General features: G+C 56.0%; 1 protein-coding gene across 1 annotated transcript in view; it reads left to right on the top strand.

The window, feature by feature from the left end:
- Positions 1–19,335, top strand: part of PLXND1 (plexin D1) — a 51,201-nt gene that overhangs the window by 21,373 nt on the left and 10,493 nt on the right. Inside the window, exons 6-20 of the mRNA XM_082847637.1 lie at positions 1,222–1,399; positions 1,557–1,665; positions 2,106–2,208; positions 6,805–6,909; positions 9,230–9,319; positions 9,532–9,625; positions 10,572–10,726; positions 11,527–11,678; positions 12,537–12,636; positions 12,727–12,866; positions 13,628–13,795; positions 13,876–13,966; positions 14,143–14,406; positions 14,492–14,641; positions 15,506–15,620. Coding sequence (XP_082703763.1) covers positions 1,222–1,399; positions 1,557–1,665; positions 2,106–2,208; positions 6,805–6,909; positions 9,230–9,319; positions 9,532–9,625; positions 10,572–10,726; positions 11,527–11,678; positions 12,537–12,636; positions 12,727–12,866; positions 13,628–13,795; positions 13,876–13,966; positions 14,143–14,406; positions 14,492–14,641; positions 15,506–15,620 — 2,014 coding nt within the window. The remainder of the gene's footprint in view (positions 1–1,221; positions 1,400–1,556; positions 1,666–2,105; positions 2,209–6,804; positions 6,910–9,229; positions 9,320–9,531; positions 9,626–10,571; positions 10,727–11,526; positions 11,679–12,536; positions 12,637–12,726; positions 12,867–13,627; positions 13,796–13,875; positions 13,967–14,142; positions 14,407–14,491; positions 14,642–15,505; positions 15,621–19,335) is intronic.

Raw genomic sequence — 19,335 nt, forward strand, 5'->3', positions numbered from 1 at the left:
TGGAGACTCCTGCGCATAGCACCCCAGGGACCTGGAGGCAGATGACGAGAACGATAACGACCGGATGGTCTTAACATTCCCATTTTACAGGCGAGGAAACTGAGGCCAGAGCGGTGAAGTGACTTGTTCAAGGTCATACAGCGAGGGAGTGGCAAAGCTGGGATTTGAATTCAAGTGGGTGGGCTCCAGAGTCCCAGAAGAGGGGGGGCAAATTGGAAGATGGGAGGAGAGCCAGCACCCGCCATCTCACATCCTGGCCACCAAGTGCCAGACTGCTGTTTCTCGAGCTGGGAAACATGAATCTGCAGCATGGGGGCGAGTAGCTACCCCCTCACCCGTGTCCAGGAGGGCCTAGAGCTGCCGCAGCCTCCTGCTTACCTGTAGCAGGCAGCCTCTGGGCAGGGGTGTTCCAGGCCCGGGCAGGGGCTGAGGGACAGACAGGCTTGGGTCCCACCCAGCCCTGCCCTCAGTGACTTCTCTGAGGCTGGCATCTTCCTCTGTCACCTGGGGGAGATGATGGCTCTGATGGCCCAGACAGGCCCTGGGGCACCTGGGCGCCCTCCTCCCCATCATTACATGTCACAGTCCTGCACACACGTCATCTGGTCAAGCAAACTGGCTCTGTGCCACGCGCAGGCCTAGACTTGGGGACACAGAGGTGAACAAGATAGACAAACGCCTGGTCCTTGAGGGGTTGACATGCTCATCAGGGAGAGAGACGAAGCAAGATAAAATGCCAAGATGGTGATAAGTACTACAGGGAAAAAGAAAGCAGAGCAGAGAACCGGATGCAGAGCGAGTAGGTTGCGGGGCAGTGTTGACATTTTAGACCAGGTCGAGGTGGGGGACTCACTGCAAAGGTGACATCTGAGCAGAGGTAGGAAGGCAGGGTGAGTGTCTGGGCAGAGGGAACCGCCAGTGCAAAGGCCCTGAGGTGGGACCAAGACTCATGATTTGAGAGGGTGTCAGAGGATGGCGTCTGAGGTCACGGGGGCCACATCATGCAGCGCCTCTGGCTACTGTAAGATGGTCAGTTTCATTTTGCAAACAGGGAAACTGAGGCCCATGTAGGCTGCAGCCCTCTGGCGTGGAGTCCCGACCACCCACCGCCTCTTCTCCTGGGGTTACAGGGCGGGGGTGGGGCGGTGTGGGGAGTGGCCTTCCTCCACCCCCACCCCCACCCCGTTCCCCACACCCCCAGCTAAGGGCCCTGGCCTCCAGGGTATGATCCTGCAGATCTCAGGGAGCCTGCCCAGCCTCAGCGGCATGGAGATGGCCTGTGACTATGGAAACGACATCCACACTGTGGCTCGGGTTCCGGGCCCTGCCTTTGGCCACCAGATCGCCTACTGCAACCTCCTGCCGAGGAACCGGTTCCCGCCCTTCCCACCCAACCAAGGTAAGCACTTCACTGCCTGGGCTGTGGGGACAGCCAGATGGGGGCTCTCAGGTGGTGGAATCTCAGGCATGGGGGTCCTGATATCACAGCCTCTGATGTCGGTGGAGACCCCCTGCTCCCTTGTTCTTCTCTCCCTGAATCCCCTGCTCTGTTCCAGACCACGTAACCGTCGAGATGGCGGTGAGGGTCAACGGGCAGAACATCGTCAGGGCCAGTTTCACCATCTACGACTGCGGCCGTGTTGGGCAGGTGTATCCCCACACAGCGTGAGTGGCGCGGGGCCTGCTTCCAGGTGGCGGGAGGAGGTTCTGCTCCTGGGGAAGCCCGGGGAAGAGACATGATGGTGTCCCAGAGGCAGACAGGACTCTTGGTTGTTCACTCGCCGGCATGTTTGTGCAACAAACTGGCATCTTTGCCCGGCAAAGATGGCACAGTGCCCGGCGCCTGTGAGCACCCAGGCTGGTAGAGGCCGAGAGAAGTGCTATGATTACACTTAACTTAGTGTCGTAAAGACCCTGCTTACCTATTTCCTCCTTGCATACCTCTTGCAGCAGGAAGCTCACTACCTAACAGAGTGCCCAGCCCCTCTCGGCAGCTCTGATGTTGAGAAAGACCTTCCCCTGTGCTGGGATCTGCATCCCTGGGTCCCGGTTCCTGAGCACCGGGGTTGGGAGCCGGGTAGCTGAGAGCCCCCCTTGTCTTCCAGCTGCACCAGCTGCCTGTCGGCACAGTGGCCCTGTTTCTGGTGCAGCCAGCAGCACTCCTGTGTTTCCAACCAGTCCCGGTGTGAGGCCTCACCAAATCCCACGGTAAGCCAGGCCCAAGGTGCGCCCTCTGCCTCCAGTGGTCCGTTTTTTCCCATTTAGTATGTTGAGAACATTTCCGTATCGTTAAATTTTCTTCCTTCGCTCCAGATTTAACAGCTGTGCCGGGCTCATCACATCACAGCGCATTTAACCAACCCCCTCTTGTTGGACATGCTGATCCTTCCTGTTTCTTTTTCGCATTCTGATACATCCAGGGCACTGTGCACGGCCTTGATTATTCCCTGGAGACCAGTTGTTCAAAATGGCATTTTGGGGTGAAAGCCTGGCCGTGTTTTTCACTTTTAGCTCAGCTGACCCCCAGGAAAGCCCGAGCCAGTTTACACCTCCAGCTGTAGGAGGAGGCCCCCTTCTGCACTTTGTGCTACTTTTCAATTTTACCTTCAACATTTCCAGCAACCCTAGAGAGTACCAGTCCCCAGAGCAACTGAAGCCCCAGCCTCTTGGCTCTGGGCTCAGGGAACCTCGTCAGGAATCCCCAAAGCCCTGTCTGCCCATGGCAGGTGCCAACGAGTAATGCTGAGGAGGGACTTCATGGCCTGAGCCTGGAATCCTGTGGTCTCAGCCCCTCCTGCCTGGGCGTCAGAACTGCTTTGAGGAAGAGGTGTGCCACAGCAGCAATGCTTAACTCAAAGCAGTGATGCAGTAAAGTGGGGTTTCCAGTGCTGGGAGAGAGGCCCGGTAGAGGCTGTGTGGCGAAATCCCAGGGGAGGCTCCGAGCCTCTGCAGTGGGTGCTGGGACTCCAGTCTAGTCCAGCCAGGACTCCTGCTCTCGTTTGGAGCCAACATCTCCTTCTGGCCCCAGCCCTGGCCTGTGTATACAGTAGGGACTTGATGAATGTCATCGTGAAGCATTCGTGCCGGCAGCCTGCGTCCTGTGCTCTACCCTAGGATACTGGGGTGAGGAGGACTCAGCCTCAACACTCTTCATTTATTGAGCACCTGTTGTATGCCTGGGTGTGTCCTAGGCACTGGGAAAGCACCAGGTTAGACACAGTTCTGCCCTCCCCGTCGTGAACCCAGAGCCTGAGGTGTGAGTTGTAGCTGTGTGATCCCAGGCAAGCTGCCAGACCTCTCTGTGCCTATTTCCCCATCTGTAAAATGGAGCCTATTTCAAAAGCTGGGGTGGGCATCTGGAATTACACCTGTCTGTAAGGTACCAACTTCATACTTGACACACATTAGGTGGCCACTCTGCTGGGTGAGACAGAGAGGACTTCTCTGGGAGGGGAACCTTCTGCCGGGTCCTAACAGATGCATAGGAGTTCACCAGCCTGGAAGTGTATCTGTGACAGTGCCCCCGTGAACCACTCTCTCCCAGGTCTGCGGCTCTGCAGGTCAGGGTTGAGGGGAGTGCAGAGAGGGCCTGTCTTAGAGGATTATGGCAATCCAGTGGGAAAAGAGGCAGCTCCCACGCTGGGCCTGCAGGAGCTTCTGAGCCGATGCTTAATTTGGCGTTTAGTTAAGTGCCAGTTAGCCGTGGAGGCGCCATGCCTCTGATTGGGCGGCAGGCAGCGGGGTCTGCATATCCCCCTGGACCCCTCAGGAGCTGGGAGCAGGCGGTAGGGCTTGGGCCAAGCCAGAGAGGTGTCTCTGGGAAGGCAGGTGCTAGGGGCTGAGTCTTCTCTCACTTCCTGTTCCCTCGTGGGCCCCAGAGGAAGGAAACCGGGGAGTGCAGGATGCCAGGAGGAGGGCTCCAGCTTTTCCGCGGAGGGGGGGAGAATAAGGAAGGCGCTGCATCCTCCACTTTCAGTTGTCCAGGGAGGGCGTGGCCACCCCAAGGCGGTGTGACTTTTGGCAAGGAGGGTTTGGGCAGATGGAAGGGCAGGGTCTCTTGGTGGGGAGCCTGGGTAGACGCCTCCATGAAGGTGGTTAGGAGCCGGTGGAGAGGGTAGTTTGGTGGGAATGTGGGGGAAGTTTACAGGGGCTGGGAGCGGTGCAGAAGGGCAGGGAAGGAACAGGTCAGGTGGGTTCAGGGTCCCAGGGCCACCCAGTGCTCCGCTGGATTGGGACCCGAGCTCTCAACTCTTGAACGTAGAAAGACCTTGCGGGAGTCTGTGGACTCCAGTGTGGAGACAGGTGAGGCCCCCTGTGAACTGGCACACACTGGGCTCACATCTGGGCTTTCTGTGGCTCCTGGCATTGCCGCCCTGGCATCTGTTCCCCCAACTCCTGGTCTCCCGCCTTCTTGGCTCTGCGCAGAGTTCGCTCGCATGCAGGCCCATGGTCTCCCGCCTTCTTGGCTCTGCGCAGAGTTCGCTCGCATGCAGGCCCATGGTTTCCTGAGCCTGCAGCTACACTCTGGCAAAGGGGAGAAGCTGCTTAGCATCTTTCAGAGGCATTGACGACTCTGCTTGGGGTGGGACTGGGAGGCCCCAGTCCTTTGCGAGCAGGGAAGCCCTAGCTCAAACTGGCGTCAGCCCCAACAGAATCATGTGGCTTATGTGAGTACAGAGTCCGAGGGGCGGCGTCCCCTTCAGGCACAGCTGGGTCCAGGGGCTCCAACACTGTCAGCAGGGCCTCCCCACCCCTCTGAGTGGCCTCCACTCTCAGGCAGGCCCTCCCCTCTTGGCAGCAAGATGGCCTCAGCAGCCCCGGGCAGGCTTCTGATCCCCCAGCAGCCCCAGGAGACTTTCTCATTGATTCTGCGGAAGTTCCAGGGGAACTGGGTCACGTTCACTCCCCATACCAATTGCTGAGTCCAGGATGGGCCTGGGTACTCGCCCATCCCTGGGGCTAGGGAGTAGGGTCAGCCCTCCCGAACCACAGGCCTGGGGGTTGGGGAGATTCCCCTATGGCCAAGGCAGACTTGGAGGCCATGGTCGGGGGCTGGAGGCTGGCAGCAGATGTACCAGCTGTCCCCAAGGAGGATTAGCCAACCCTGGGGGAGGTGCTGAAAGAGGGCAAAGATGCGCCCGCACTCAGCCTTGCTCCCGCTCTGTACAATGGGTACAAGCATCCAGGTGGCCGTGGCTCATAAGGGTCAAGGGGGGTAGGGGCCCTCAGGGATGATCCCACGTCACTTCCTCTTGCGGAAGCTCCCCCTTCCCCAGCCCTCACCCCTCCAGCCCCCGCTGTTGGCCACCTACCCTCAGGTGGGGTGCAGCTGGGAGGACAGAGCCGCAGGGCCCCCAGCCAGCTGTGAAGCAGGCTGGCAGCGGCTGTGAGACCCGATTAGAAACATGTGGCTTCCATTCCCGGAAACTCCGGGGGGGTTACACATGGATGGCACAGGACAGCAGCTCAGAGAGGGACAGACTTGTGGGTCACACAGCGAGTGGACACCAGCTGCTACCTCCCAGCCCCACCGTGTGGTCCGCTGAGGCCCCACCTGGGCCCAGCCATGTTGCCTCTTTGGCCAAGGCCCCTGTGGTCGGCTCCCAGGGAAACTCACTGGCCTGGGCGAGGTTTCTGGCCTGGAGGTCAGCAACCATCCTGGACAACTAGAGCCCGCTGTGCTTGGGCAAACCACTTGGTTTTTCTGTGCCTCAATATCCTAGTCTGTAAAATGGGTGTAATGGTGGTACCTACCTCATAGGGCTGTTGGGAGAAGGATTTGTTGAATTAATACTGTGCAAAGTGCTCAGAAGTATCCCGGTGCACAGGGAGGGCTGTGTCAGCTGGCCGCTACTGCTGTCACTATGACCATGGTCAATGATAGTAAATACGGCATTGGCATCCCTCGAGCTCTGGTTTTTATGCTGGGCCCCTGAGGGTCCTCTGAAGGAGCTCCCTGTCTAATTAACAATAAGGAGTAAAGACCCCTGATCCCTGGCCCTCAGTTTCAGGACTCAGTCTCTGGCCCGAGAGTCAGACAGATGGGAATTCAAAGAGCAACTCTGCCCTCTGCCCTCAGGTAGCGCCCCTCCTCTCTGAACCTCAGGTTCATACCTCCCTCCCCCCTCCCTAACTTCCTTCCTTTTATGAAGTCGCCTCCGTGGCTCTGCGGAATGCGGATGTCCAGGCCCTCCGCAGGACTTGCCGGGCGCTGGCACCTCCACCCAGAGGCCTGACTCGCCCGGGCAATGGGGAAGGGTCTGGAGCCTGGCGGCACCAGGGTGCTCACAGCCTGTTTCCCGTGGGCTGTTCAGAAGTCTGGGCTTTCTCTTTTCTGAATCATTTATCATGAGTTAATCTGGAAACCAGAACTCCAGAGCTATGTGGAGTCTCAGAAAGTGGTAGAGCCCCTCATTTTACAGCTGGGAAAGGTGAGGCCCAGAGTCGGGGAGGTTTCCTCTGAGAGGCACGCGGTGGAGCGGCCATGGGGACCCAGTTCCACTGGGCAGGGTACTGCATCTCTCTGTGCCTCAGTTTCCTCGTCGGCGAAATGGGGCCAATGCCTTCTCCTGCTCGTAGGCCTTGCCGTGAGGGTCAAGTGAGATGGTATGTGGGAGGCAGTGGGCACGCGGCCCTCGGTGCGTGCGGCTGCTACGTTTTGTTAGTAGTGTTTCCTCACTTCCCCAGGCTGCCTGGTGTCTCCCCGGGGAGACGGGGCTGCGCAGGTTGGCTGGGGTGGCCGTGAACCCCATCTTTTCCGAAATGCCCCATTGCCAGCCCCACCTCCTTGGGTTTTGACTGCAGAGCCCTCAGGACTGCCCGCAGATCCTGCCCTCAGCCCTGGCTCCCATGCCCACGGGCAGCTCCCAGAGCATCCCGGTGCATCTGGCCAACGCCGCCTTCTTCCAGGTAAGTGAAGGCTGGGTGGGGGTGGGGCGGAGGGCTGGGAGAGTGCCGTCCCCGGTGGGGGGACTCTGCTCTGGGCCCACCACCCATGCTTTGGTTTCCTTCCTCTGAGTTTCCAGGCTATGTTTGATAAAGCCCCACTCTGGTTGCACGGAGCTGGGGAAACAGGAAAGTGGGCGGGGAGGGCCAGGCCACGGGGACAGCAGGCCGCCCCCAGTGCCCGCAGGAAAGCCTGGCCATGACCCCCAGACCCTTCTACCCTCTAAAGCTCCCCTGAAAGATCCAGGCCCAGCGCCCGCCCAGTGCCGCAGCCCATGGGTGACGCTGTCCATAGCGTGCCCGCCCTGCCCTAGACCCCAGGCTGAGTTGTGACCCTGGACACCTCCCCAGTTCGTGGCTGACATGTCTTCCCTGGAGAATGGCCAGAGAACCCCTTTGCCGCCCGACTCCCCATTGTCCAGGTGGGGAAAATGAGGCCTAGGAAGGGGACGCAGGTGCCTCCAGGTCACACAACGTAGGGCTGCACTTGCATGCCAGCCCTGGACTCCTTGTTCAGTGCTCTTCCCTACAGCCAGTCTTCCCCTCCCCCTGCCCATCTGGGCTGGGGGAAGGGACACAGCCCCTTTCTGGGTCCCTCCTGGAGGAGCGTCCTGGGTGGGAAGTGTTGATGAGTCCTGGAAGCATGCCAGCCACCCCCTCCCCAGCTTCTGCGGACTTGCCATCTGTCGCTTCTATGGGGGAGCCGAGGCCCATGACGCCTGTCACACGTGGGGGCCACACGCCAGGCATCTGGGATGCGTCAGGCAGCCTCGTGGCAGGGGCTGCAGCTCCGTGAGGGGCAGGGCGGCCCTCCCCTGGGCCCTCAAGCTCTTCCCTGCAATGGTTGGGAAGAGCCTCCAGGGGCAGCAAGGGGCCTGGACCCATGTGGAGGGCTGTGCCGCTCCCCTGCGGCCCTGAGCCCAGGGACTCAGACGACAGACCCACCTCCCAGCTCAGCGTGGCAGGGACACGTGAGCTCTCAGCCCTGTCAACAGCCACTTTCCTGTGTTAGTTTCAGAACGAAGCAGGGAGGGGGCAGGGCAGGGGAGTTGCCGACCTGCTATCTCCTCAGGGTGTCACATCTGCCAGCGACAGGGACATAAACAGGAAGTCCTGCCACGCGGCTGGCCTGACACACTCAAAACCCAGATTTGTTCATTCAGCAAATATTTACTGATGCTGCTCCCGAAGGCCTGTACTGGGCTGAGGGCAAGACGGGATTGGGGAATTGGCCCTGTTTAGTCTTTCAGCAAGTACTTATTGAGCACCTCTTGCATACTGATAACTGCCAGCATATATTAGGCACCCACAGTGTGCAACCCACTAAAGATAACATGATCTCCAGTTTTCCTAGAATCCTGCAGAGTAGAGCAGCCTCTTTTTGTTGCAGAGTTTAGAAACCCGAGACCCAGAGAGGAGGAGCCACTTGCACAGGGTCACACATCTAGGAGGTAGCAGAGGTGGGATTCGAACCTGGGGGCGCCTGTGTAAGGTAGAAGCTGAGCTATTTCAGCTGCCATCTGCTGCCCTTGGAGGTGCCAGGGGGGCTGAGACCCAGCCTCAACCCTCCCCAATGGGTGGGGGGCCAGGTGTAGACAGCCTGCACAGGGGATAAGGGTGGTCCTTGGCCTACAGGGTCGGGGACAGGCTTTAGGAGCTTAATGGAGCCCCTGGTGCACACCCAAGTGTTCATTGCTGAATGGATGGATGATCAAGTGAGGGGTGCCCCTGTGATTTGAGGGGGGAGTCTGGGAAGGCTTTGGAACATGGGACATTTGAGCTGCATTTTGAAGGTTGTGTTGAGTTTTGCTGGGTGGAAGAATGGGCTTGGGCAAAGGCTGAGGGCAGGACAGCCTGTGTGCTCTGTCGACATGCGTCCTGTGGCTGGTCCCAGGCCTTGTGTGGCAGAGGCGGGGGGGGGTGTTGACATTAAAGGACAGGTGGGGTCTCACTGGGATGAACCTTGTATGTCGGTCATGCTGAAGAGTCAGGGCTTTACCCACGGAGTGAAAGGCCCCGGGTTTAGGCCGTTGGGAGATGTTGGTGAGACTTTTAGTGGCATGGAGAGAGCACAAGGCCAAGGTTCCAGGTGTCTATGTACCCCCTGCCTCCATCAAACATTGGACATGGAGGCCCGGAAGAACATCCTGGAGGAGGTGCAGCCCAGGCAAAGGCCTGATAGTAGGACCACGCCCACTCTTCAGGACAGCAGTGTCTGATGTCCTGATGGAGGTACAGGGCAGTGGGTGCTGACCTGACTCTCCGCAACCCCCCTCTCCCACAGGGTGCAGCGCTTGAATGTAGCTTTGGTCGAGAAGAGATCTTTGAGGCTGTGTGGGTGAATGAATCAGCTGTACGCTGCAACCAAGTGGTGGTGAGTGGTGTAGCTTTAAGGGTGGGGGGCGGGGGCAGAGGGGAAGGGGAGGCCTGCGCAAGTCCAGATCTTACACTCCTTCCTTTCTGCCTCCGCTTTTTGGACCCCCTGCCCCCAGTAGCCCTGCCCTCATCTGTCTCCCTGCCACCCCTCCCCCAACAAAGACCCAGACACCACTCACACGGCTCATGGTTTTTCCTGTCCTTCTGCAGCTGCACACAACCCAGAAGAGCCAGGTGTTTCCACTCAGCCTCCAACTAAAGGGGCAGCCTGCCCGATTCCTGGACAGCCCTGACCACATGACAGGTGGGAGCGCCTTACACGGCCTCAGGGGACTCGGCCTCGCAGTGGGTGGGACGCAGCCTTGGGGGACTCATTCCCGTGCTCCGGTGTTCCCTAACCCGCGGCGCTGTCTCAGATCCCAGCCCTGCTTTTCTGTGCCTGGTCAGTTACTCAGCACTTGATTATTGAGCAGCTCCTCTGGGCAGGCACCACGCCCTCGGGGCATCTCCAGGCCAGTGGCTGTGCAGCCCCAGGTACTTCCTTACCTTTCCCTTTCTGAGCCTCTTTGTCCTCATATGAAGCAACGGCAGAGGCCCTTTCGCAGAGGGTGTGGTGAGGATTTGCTGAGATGGTGCACACAAAGCCCTGCAAGGGTGTCTGGGACACACTCTGTGCCCCCATATGGTGGTTGGTGTCCTTGCTCTTATTATGTGAACTGAAACAACTCTCTAAGGGCCTGTCTGTTCATGGGGAGTCTCAGACATCTCGGTGGACATGGGCACCCCCCACATCCATACTATGAAGGTCCCAGACAGAAGCCCCAGAACCAGCCTGCACATCCTGAGGCCCTGGAGAACCGGCCCTGCGCTCCTCCTTGTGCCAGTCTGAGGGTCTGGTCTGAGGCTCACAGAACCCGCATTGCTCAGTGGTTCCCTAGCATCCTGGAGCTCCGTGGGGGCTCAGGAGACCCACTCGGGCCTGGGTATGAATCCAGCTCTTCTACTCACAGGCTGTGTGACCTTGGGCAAGTCACTCTACCTCTCTGAGCCTCATCTCTTATCTGTCAAATGGAGCTAATAAACAGCTCCCACTGGGTAGATTCACAGTGAGGATGAGTGTTAATGGGGCTGTGGCTGCACTGTGCTTAGCACAGCCCCCGGGGGGTTTGGAGAAGACTAAGAATTTCATGGGGTCCTGATCCTAAGAACCAGGACCCTGCTGACCTGTGCTGCCTCCGTGTCTCCCGCAGTGGAGGTCTATAACTGCGCCATGGGCAGCCCTGACTGTTCCCAGTGCCTGGGCCGGGAGGACCTGGGCCACCTGTGTGTGTGGAGTGACGGCTGCCGCCTGCGGGGGACCCTGCAGCCCCTGCCTGACACCTGCCCCGCCCCCGAGATCCGAGCGGTAAGCACCCCGCCCCCACCTCCCCCCTCGGAAGCCCATTGCACCCACATGCCTGAATGTGCACATGTACAGCGCCCCACGTGGGCTCAGGGACCCGCAGCACACGTGCTTGCACACACCCAGGCCCATGCGCACTGTGTTACCCCCTGAGCACCTGCTGGGGGGCCAGGCCCTGCCCGGTGCTGGAGACACAGCAGGGAACGAAACAAGTACCTGCCTTCTCAGGGCTAATGTTTTAGTTGGGGTTAGGGGACAGTAATAAGAAAGGAAATAATTTACATAGAGAAGGTGGTAAGTGCTACGGCAGGGCAGGGCGGGGGCATTGGGAGTCTGCTGGGGCTGATGGTCTCTAAAGTTTATAGCGAGGTCAGGGAAACCTTGCTGATAAGGTGAAAATGGGGGCTGCCAGTAACTCCGAAGCCTCAGTTTTAATTAAGAAAAAAATCTCCGGGAAGGAGTCGGTTTGGCTTAGCCTGGGTCAGGTGCCTATCCCAGGCCCAGTCAGCTCTGGTTGGGATGTAGGGTCATGGGGTCAGACATGGCCACTGGGAGTGGACCTCGGTGTCCCCAGGAGACACCCCTCAAATAGCAGTGACTCTGTCCCTATGCACTGGTGTCCCCAGACCCAAGCCGGCTCAGTATCACCACTGGCAGCCCCAGTGACCTGCCAAGTGGCTGGCGGTGCCAGCGCTCTCAGAGCCTCCCCCGAGTGATGGGTCTGCCTGGCCTTGCCTCCCCGGGAGCCTGCCGCCATCCCAGCCTCTGAACCCCATTCACCCCTTTCTCCGGTCGCCTGGCAGATTGAGCCCCTGAGTGGCCCCTTGGATGGCGGGACCCTGCTGACCATCCGCGGCAGGAACCTGGGCCGGCGGCTCAGCGACGTGGTCCGTGGAGTGTGGATCGGCAGCGTGGCCTGTGAGCCGCTGGCCGGCAGATACACGGTGTCAGAGGAGTGAGTAGAGGGCGGTCCCTTGGGCCATTCTGAGTGACCTGCAGGCCCCACCCGTGCCCCGGAAGTGCCAACTGCATCTCTGCCCTCCCATCTCCCTTTTCTTCTCCCCCCTCCCCCCTCCGCCATCCCACTCTCCTTGGCACCCTTCTGCTCCCCAGAAGCCACTCACTCCTGGGTCTCCCGCCCATTTCCACCATGCGTCCTGCCCTTTCCTGCTGGGGACACCACTCAGGCGCCTGCTCCCCTGGGAAGCCCTCCCGTGTTCCCCTAGACCAGCCCTACCTCCACGGAAGCCTTGCTCCGATGAAAAACATTGCTGTTAGGAAAATGTGGGAGCCACTGGTGGCGCAGAGGTCTGGGCCTGCAGTGGTGGAGCCTGGCCCGGAGGGCAGGGAATGAGCTGGGTTTCCTTTCCGAGGGCTGTAAGTCATGCTTGCAGATAAGGCCATCAGTCTACCAGCCCAGCAAATGTTCTCATGGTTGGAGAACTTTCAAATATCCCCAAAGACCATCTTATCCAATCCCCTCGTCTTACAGCTGCAGAACTGTCGTAAACTCAGGTCGGGGGTGGTCCCGGGGAAGAGCTTGGCACCAGGGTGACACCTGGGGGACTCAGTGGCTGTTTTCCAGCTGATGGGGAATTGTCTCAGTATCTTGACATGGGTAATGCCATTGGGTGTCCTGGCCAAATACCAGCGTCAGGTGTGAGTGGGAGGGTGGGTGGCTGAGTGCAAGGATGGGGCGCTCACACACCCTGGGGGTGGAGCAGGGGCTGTTGCTTGAGGGAGAAACCAGATGGCACCTGCCTGGGCCCCCAGGATCCGCTGGCTGCTTCTTGACCAGAGTTGCCTTCCCCAGGATCGTGTGTGCCACGGGGCCAGCCCCGGCGGCGTTCTCGGACGTGGTGACGGTGAACGCCTCCAAGGAGGGCAGGTCACGGGAGCGCTTCTCCTACGTGGTAAGGGAGGCTGCAGCCTATCCCCTGCCCACCCTGCCAGGCTCACCCCGGGCTGGCCTGAGGCCTGACCGCCTGCCTTCCTCCCCACAGCTGCCCCTGGTTCACTCCCTGGAGCCTGCCGTGGGCCCCAAGGCAGGGGGCACCAGGATCACCATCCACGGCAGCGACCTCCATGTGGGCTCCGAGCTCCAGGTTCTGGTGAATGACACGGAGCCCTGCATGGAGCTGGTGTAAGCCCTTAGGCCGGGGGGCTGGGGGACTGGGGGTAATGTCCTCGCACCAGGCATCACCAGGGACTTCACTGGCTGTGTCCCCTTGGCCAAGCCCCTTCCTCTTTCTGAGCCTCAATTTTCTCAGCCGGTAAGAACAGTACCAGTGACTTGTGGGAAGTGCTGTGCCCAGCATACAGTAGGTACTTCATAAGTGACCTTAACCTGCAGTGAAAATGGTGATGATTGTACACACTCTGAGAGCTGCCGCTGGCCCAGGGGTGTGGCCAGTGGCAGGGTTGTGGTCCAGAAGCTCTTGGTGAAATACTTGTCTTTATTATGCACTTAATGTGTACCAGGTGCCATTGACAGGCATTGCTGTGGGTACCAAGATGAGCCCAAAAGTCTCAGCCCTCAGGGTACAGCAGACACTCTCACAGGAGCTAGGAACATCCAGGAGGGTCAGGATTGGGAGAAGTCAGAGCTTTCAGGGCTGTGGGCGCAGGGCCCTCACCGGCGCGAGAGCCAGGGGAGGGTTTCTGGGAAGCTTCTTGGAGGAGGTGGGATGGGGCAGGTCAGAGAAGAGAAGGCAGGGCATCCAAGGTGGGGCAGACAGCACAAGCAAAGGTGCGGCAGTGGGAATGTGGAAACAAGATTTCTGTATGAGGTGGGGGCAGGTGAGCAGGCCTGGACCCCAGGCCACATGCCCCAGGTGATGGGGTGTTGGTCGCTGGGGAGTGACGGAGGTGGGTTCCTGCTGAAGAGGCCCCCGTCCTCCGCAGGCGCACAGACACCAGCATCACCTGCACGGTGCCTGGGGGCGCCCTGCCGGCCCCCGTGCCCGTGTGCGTGCGCTTCGAGCACCGGGGCTGCGTGCGCGGCAACCTCACCTTCTGGTACAAGCGGAACCCGGTCATCACGGCCATCAGTCCCCGCCGCAGCCACGTCAGGTGAGACCTGGACGTGACCCCTGGCCAGGGCACTCCCTGGGGCTGCCCCTGGGCTCACGGGGCTTGCTGTCCCCCCACAGTGGCGGCAGGACCATCACGGTGGCCGGCGAGCGTTTCCACATGGTGCAGAAGGTGTCCATGGCCGTGCACCACATCGGCCGGGAGCCCACGGTGAGGGCGGGGCCCTGGCAGGCAGGGCTGGTTATGGCCCCGGCTGACCAGGCGTCCCTCCACCACATCTCCTCATCTCTGCCTCTCCTGTCTCTTTGCCTCTCTCCCCTTCTTTTCCCACATCTGATTATCCCTCCCGTCCCCCACCTTGGCCCCGGCCCCCCCCCCACAACCAGCTCTGCAAGGTTCTTAACTCCACCCTCATCACCTGCCCATCGCCCGGGGCCCTGAGCAACGCGTCAGCCCCCGTGGACTTCTTCCTCAACGGCCGGGCCTACGCAGACGAGGCAGCCGTGGACGAGGAGCTCCTGGACCCCGAGGAGGCCCAGCGGGGCAGCAGGTTCCGCCTGGACTACCTCCCTGACCCACAGTTCTCCACGGCGAAGAGGGAGAAGTGGATCAAGCACCACCCCGGGGAGCCCCTCACCCTGGTCATCCACGTGAGTGCCAGTGGGTGCCAGGTGGGGGGCGTGAGCAGGCCGGGCTTAGCCACAGGCCTTATGAGCACCCCTTCTGCTCCCGCAGAAGGAGCAGGACGGCCTGGGCCTCGAGAGCCATGAGTACCGGGTCAAGATTGGCCAGGTGGCCTGTGACATCCAGATCGTCTCCGAGAGAGTCATCCACTGCTCGGTCAACGAGTCCCTGGGCACAGCCAAGGGGCAGCTGCCCATCACAGTGAGTGGACGGGGCACTAGAGACAGAGGTGGGCTTGGCCCCCAGTCTTGTCCCAAGTGCCTGAGCATCTGCCCCCTGTCCGGCACGTCTCAGCTGAGCCTCGTCGTGCTCAGAAGCTTAGACACCCATGGCAAAGAGGAGCTTTACCTCCCCACTTGGCAGATGAGGAAACTGAGACCCAGAAACTTAGTGATCTGTTCAAGGTCGGTGATCAGCCCCAGCTGGCTCTCAGAGGCCGTGACAAGTTGTCCCCGTTCCACTCGTTGCTCTACCCAGAGTCTGGGCCGCCAGTTGCCATGCCGAGTCATGGAGGGAGGGAAGCAGGAGTGGAGAGAGGGCCTAGAACATGGGATCTCTTCTGCACTGTACCTGCTTGCATGCCTCCTGAGATGGGGTGCTCACTCCCTCCCAGGTGGCACATGCCACCCAGGATGGCTCCGACTGCAAAAGCTCCCTTTCACCTGTACCCCAGTCCCAGTTCTGCCCTTTGAGTCCTAAGAACTCACCTGCTCCCCTGGTCGTTGGGCAGCCCTACAGATACTTCAGGACATGGCCAGGCTCTATGAACTGCCCGGCCACTGGCTCTTCTGCTGCTCCTCCCAGGCTGTAATAATAATCACAGTTGCCTGTATTTATTGAGTCTCCCTTCTGTGCCAGGCTCGGGACTAAGGGCTTGGCAAGCATCATCTCATTTAGCCCTCATAGCATCCCCAGGAGATGGGTGGGGCTCTCTCTGTCTTATAGTTGTGGCATCTGAGGCTCAGAGAGGTTAGGTGCCTTGCTCAAGAACGCACAGCTAGCAAGGAGAAGAGCCAGGGCGTAAGTCCAGGGAAGATACAACCCCCTCCCCCCACCTCTGTGCAGATCCAGGTAGGGAACTTCAACCAGACCATCGCCACACTGCAGCTGGGGGGCAGTGAGACCGCCATCATCGTGTCCATCGTCATCTGTAGTGTCCTGCTGCTGCTCTCCGTAGTTGGTAAGGAGCCCCACCCTCGTGTCGTTTTGTGGGGGCAGACCTACCCCACTTTGCCTCAGCCCCTCTGAAGACCAGTGGGTAGGAGAGAAGGCATAGTGGGCCGGGGCAGACTGAACAAAGGCGTGAAGGTAGGAATGGGTGAGGCGCTCAGAGGGTGGTGAGGAGTGTGCCCCGGCCACAGCACAAAGGGTGGAGGACAATAGCTGTTGAGAAGTATGCTGGGCCCAGGCGATGGGCCCTGAGTGCCATGCAGAGGGATTCGGATCCTGTTCTCCAGTCAGTAGGGCCTGCTGAAGGTACTTATAAGAGGGCTGTTCAGGAAGATTAACCTTCCTCTTAGGTAGGCTATACCACTATTAAAATAATGGTTATGAAAGTAATGTATTCAATGTAGCATGGAAATTGAAGCCCTCATACACTGCTGGTGGGAATTTAAATGGTGCCATTGCCATGGCAAACTCTCTGGCAGTTCCTTGACGTGTTAAATAAAGTTACCGTGTGACCCAGCAGTCCCCGTCCTGGGTATCTGCCCGAGAGAAATGAAAACATATGTCCACACAAGCACCTGTGCCTGAATGTTCATAGCAGCATTATTCATCACCAAAAGTGGCAACAGCCCAGATGTCCATCAGCTGATGAATGGATAAAGAAAGTATGGTTTATCCATACCATGGGATAGTATTAAGCCATAAAGGAATATATATATTTGATACATCTCATTGTATGATATATATATATAGATATATTGTATCTCAGAAAGGCGTTATAAGTACTGCTTTGTAATTTTTTAGAAGTTCTGACACATGGTACAGCATGGATGCCCCTTGAGGATGTCATGATGAGTGAAAGATGCCAGACATTAAAGATCACATAGTTTGATTCCGTTTATATGAAATGTCCAGAATAGGCAAATCGATAAAGACAGAAAGCAAATTAGTGGTTGCCAGGGGCAGGGGGAGAGTGGATGGGGACTGACTACTTGTGGTTATGGGTTTTCAAGGGGCAGGGAAAGTGTGCTAAAATTAGATAGTGGTGATGGTTACACAACCCTGTGAATATACTAAAAGCCATTCAATTGTATGCTTTACATGGATAGACTATATGGCATGTGCATTATATCTCAATAAAACTGTTTTTAAAAAAGTAATATATTCAATGTAGAAAATTTAGGGAAAACTGGGATAGAATATATAATATATAAAAATATTATACATATTTTTTGGCTGCGTTGGGTCTTCGTTGCTGTGCATGGGCTTTCTCTAGTTGCGGTGAGCGGGGCCTACTCTTCGTTGCGGTGCACGGGCTTCTCATTGCGGTGGCTTCTCTTGTTTCGGAGCACGGGCTCTAGGCATGCAGGCTTCAGTAGTTGTGGCATGCAGGGTCAGTAGTTGTGGCTTGTGGGCTCTAGAGCTCAGGCTCAGTAGTTATGGCGCACGGGCTTAGTAGCTCCGCGGCATGTGGGATCTTTCCCGACCAGAGCACGAACCCGTGTCACCTGCATTGGCAGGCGGATTCTTAAGCACCGCGCCACCAGGGAAGCCCCATGTATATTTTATGCATCTCGTTATATGAGATATATAGAGATGTGTTACATCCCAGAAAGGGGTTATAATATAATACTGCTTTGTAATCTTTTAAAAGTTTCTTAATTCACAAGTAATACCTCGTCGTTGTAGAAAGAACTGAAAATGCTAAATAGCAGAAGAAGAACAGAAATCACCCATAATTCTCTCATCTAGAGAAATCCACTGTTTACCACTATTTTATTTTTTTCACTCAAGTAATTTTTTTAAATTAATTTTTATTTTATATTATAGTTGATTTAAATTGTTGTGTTAGTTTCAAGTGTACAGCAAAGTGATTTAGTTATACATAAACATATATCCATTCTTTTTCAGATTCTTTTCCCATCTAGGTTATTTATTAGAGTGTTGAGTGCAGTACTGTGTGCTATACAATAGGTCCTTGTTGGTTATCTGTTTTATATAGTCGTGTGTGTATGTTAATCCCAAACTCCTAATTTATCCCTCCTCCCACCTTCCCCCTTTGGTAACTGTAAGTTTGTTTTCAAAGCCTGTGAGTCTGTTTGTTTTGTAAATAAGTTCATTTGTATCATTTTTTTTTAGATTCCACATATAAGTGATGTCGTGATATTTATCTTTCTCTGTCTGATGTCCTTCACTTAGTATGATCATCTCTAGGTCCATCCATGTTGTTGCAGGTGGCATTATTTCATTATTTTTTATGGCTGAGTAATATTCCATGGCATATATGTACCACATTTTCTTTATCCATTCCTCTGTTGATGGACATTTTGGTTGCTCCCATGTCTTGGCTATTGTAAATAGTGCTGCAATGAACATTGGGGTGCATGTATCTTTTTGAATCATGGTTTTCTCTGGATATATGCCTGGGAGTGGGATTGCTGGGTTATATGGTAATTCTGTTTTTAGTTTTTTAAGGAACTTCCATACTGTTCTCCATAGTGGCTGTATCAATTTACATTCCCACCAACAGTGCAAGAGGGTTCTCTTTTCTCCACACCCTCTCCAGCATTTATTGTTTGTAGACTTTTTGATGATGGCCATTCTGATCAGTGTGAGGTGATACCTCATTGTAGTTCTGATGTGCATTTCTCTAATAATTAGCAGTGTTGAGCATCTTTTCATGTGCTTTTGGCCATGTGTTTGTCTTCCCTAAAGAAATGTGTTTAGATTTTCCACCCATTTTTTGATTGGGTTGTTTGTTTTTTGATATTGAGCTACATGAGCTGTTTGTATATTTTATAGATTAATCCCTTGTCGGTCACTTCATTTGCAAATATTTTCTCCCATTCTGTGGGTTGTGTTTCTGTTTTGTTTATGGTGTTTTGGGTTTTTGTTTTTGCTGTGCAAAAGCTTTTAAGTTTAATTAGGTCCCGTTTGTTTTTCTTTTTCTTTTCGTTACTCTAGGAGGTGGATCACAAAAGATAATGCTGTGATTTATGTCAGAGTGTTCTGCCTATGTTTTCCTTTAAGAGTTTTATAGTTTCCAGCCTAACATTAGATCTGTAATCCATTTTGAGTTTATTTTTGTGTATAGTGTTACAGAATGTTCTAGTTTTTCTTTTACATGTAGCTGTCCAGTTTTTCCAGCACCACTTATTGAAGAGACCGTCTTTTCTCCACTATATAGTCTTACCTCCTTTGTCATAGATTGATCATAGGTGCGTGGGTTTATCTCTGGGCTTTTTATCCGGTTCCATTTATCTGTATTTCTGTTTTTGTGCCAGTACCATACTGTTTTGATTACTGTAGCTTTGTAGTATAGTCTGAAGTCAGGGAGCCTGATTCCTCCAGCTCCATCTTTGTTTCTCAGGATTGTTTTGGCTATTCAGGGGTCTTTTGTGTTTCCATACAAATCGTAAAATTTTTTGTTCTAGTTCTGTGAAAAATGCCATCAGTAATTTAATAGGGATTGCATTGAATCTGTAGATTGCCTTGGGTAGTATAGTTATTTTCACAATATTGATTCTTCCAGTCCCAGAACATGGTATATTTTCCATCTGTTTGTGTTATCTTCAGTTTCTTTTATCAGCGTCTGATAGGTTTCAGGGTATAGGTCTTTCGCCTCCTTAGGTAGGTTTATTCCTAGGTATTTTATTCTTTTCTATGCAGTGGTGAGTGGGCTTGTTTCCTTGATTTCTCTTTCGGATCTTTCATTGTTATTCTATAGC

Source organism: Leucopleurus acutus (genome assembly GCF_964270905.1).
Source record: "Leucopleurus acutus genome assembly, chromosome: 10".
NCBI classification, from domain to species: domain Eukaryota; kingdom Metazoa; phylum Chordata; class Mammalia; order Artiodactyla; family Delphinidae; genus Leucopleurus; species Leucopleurus acutus.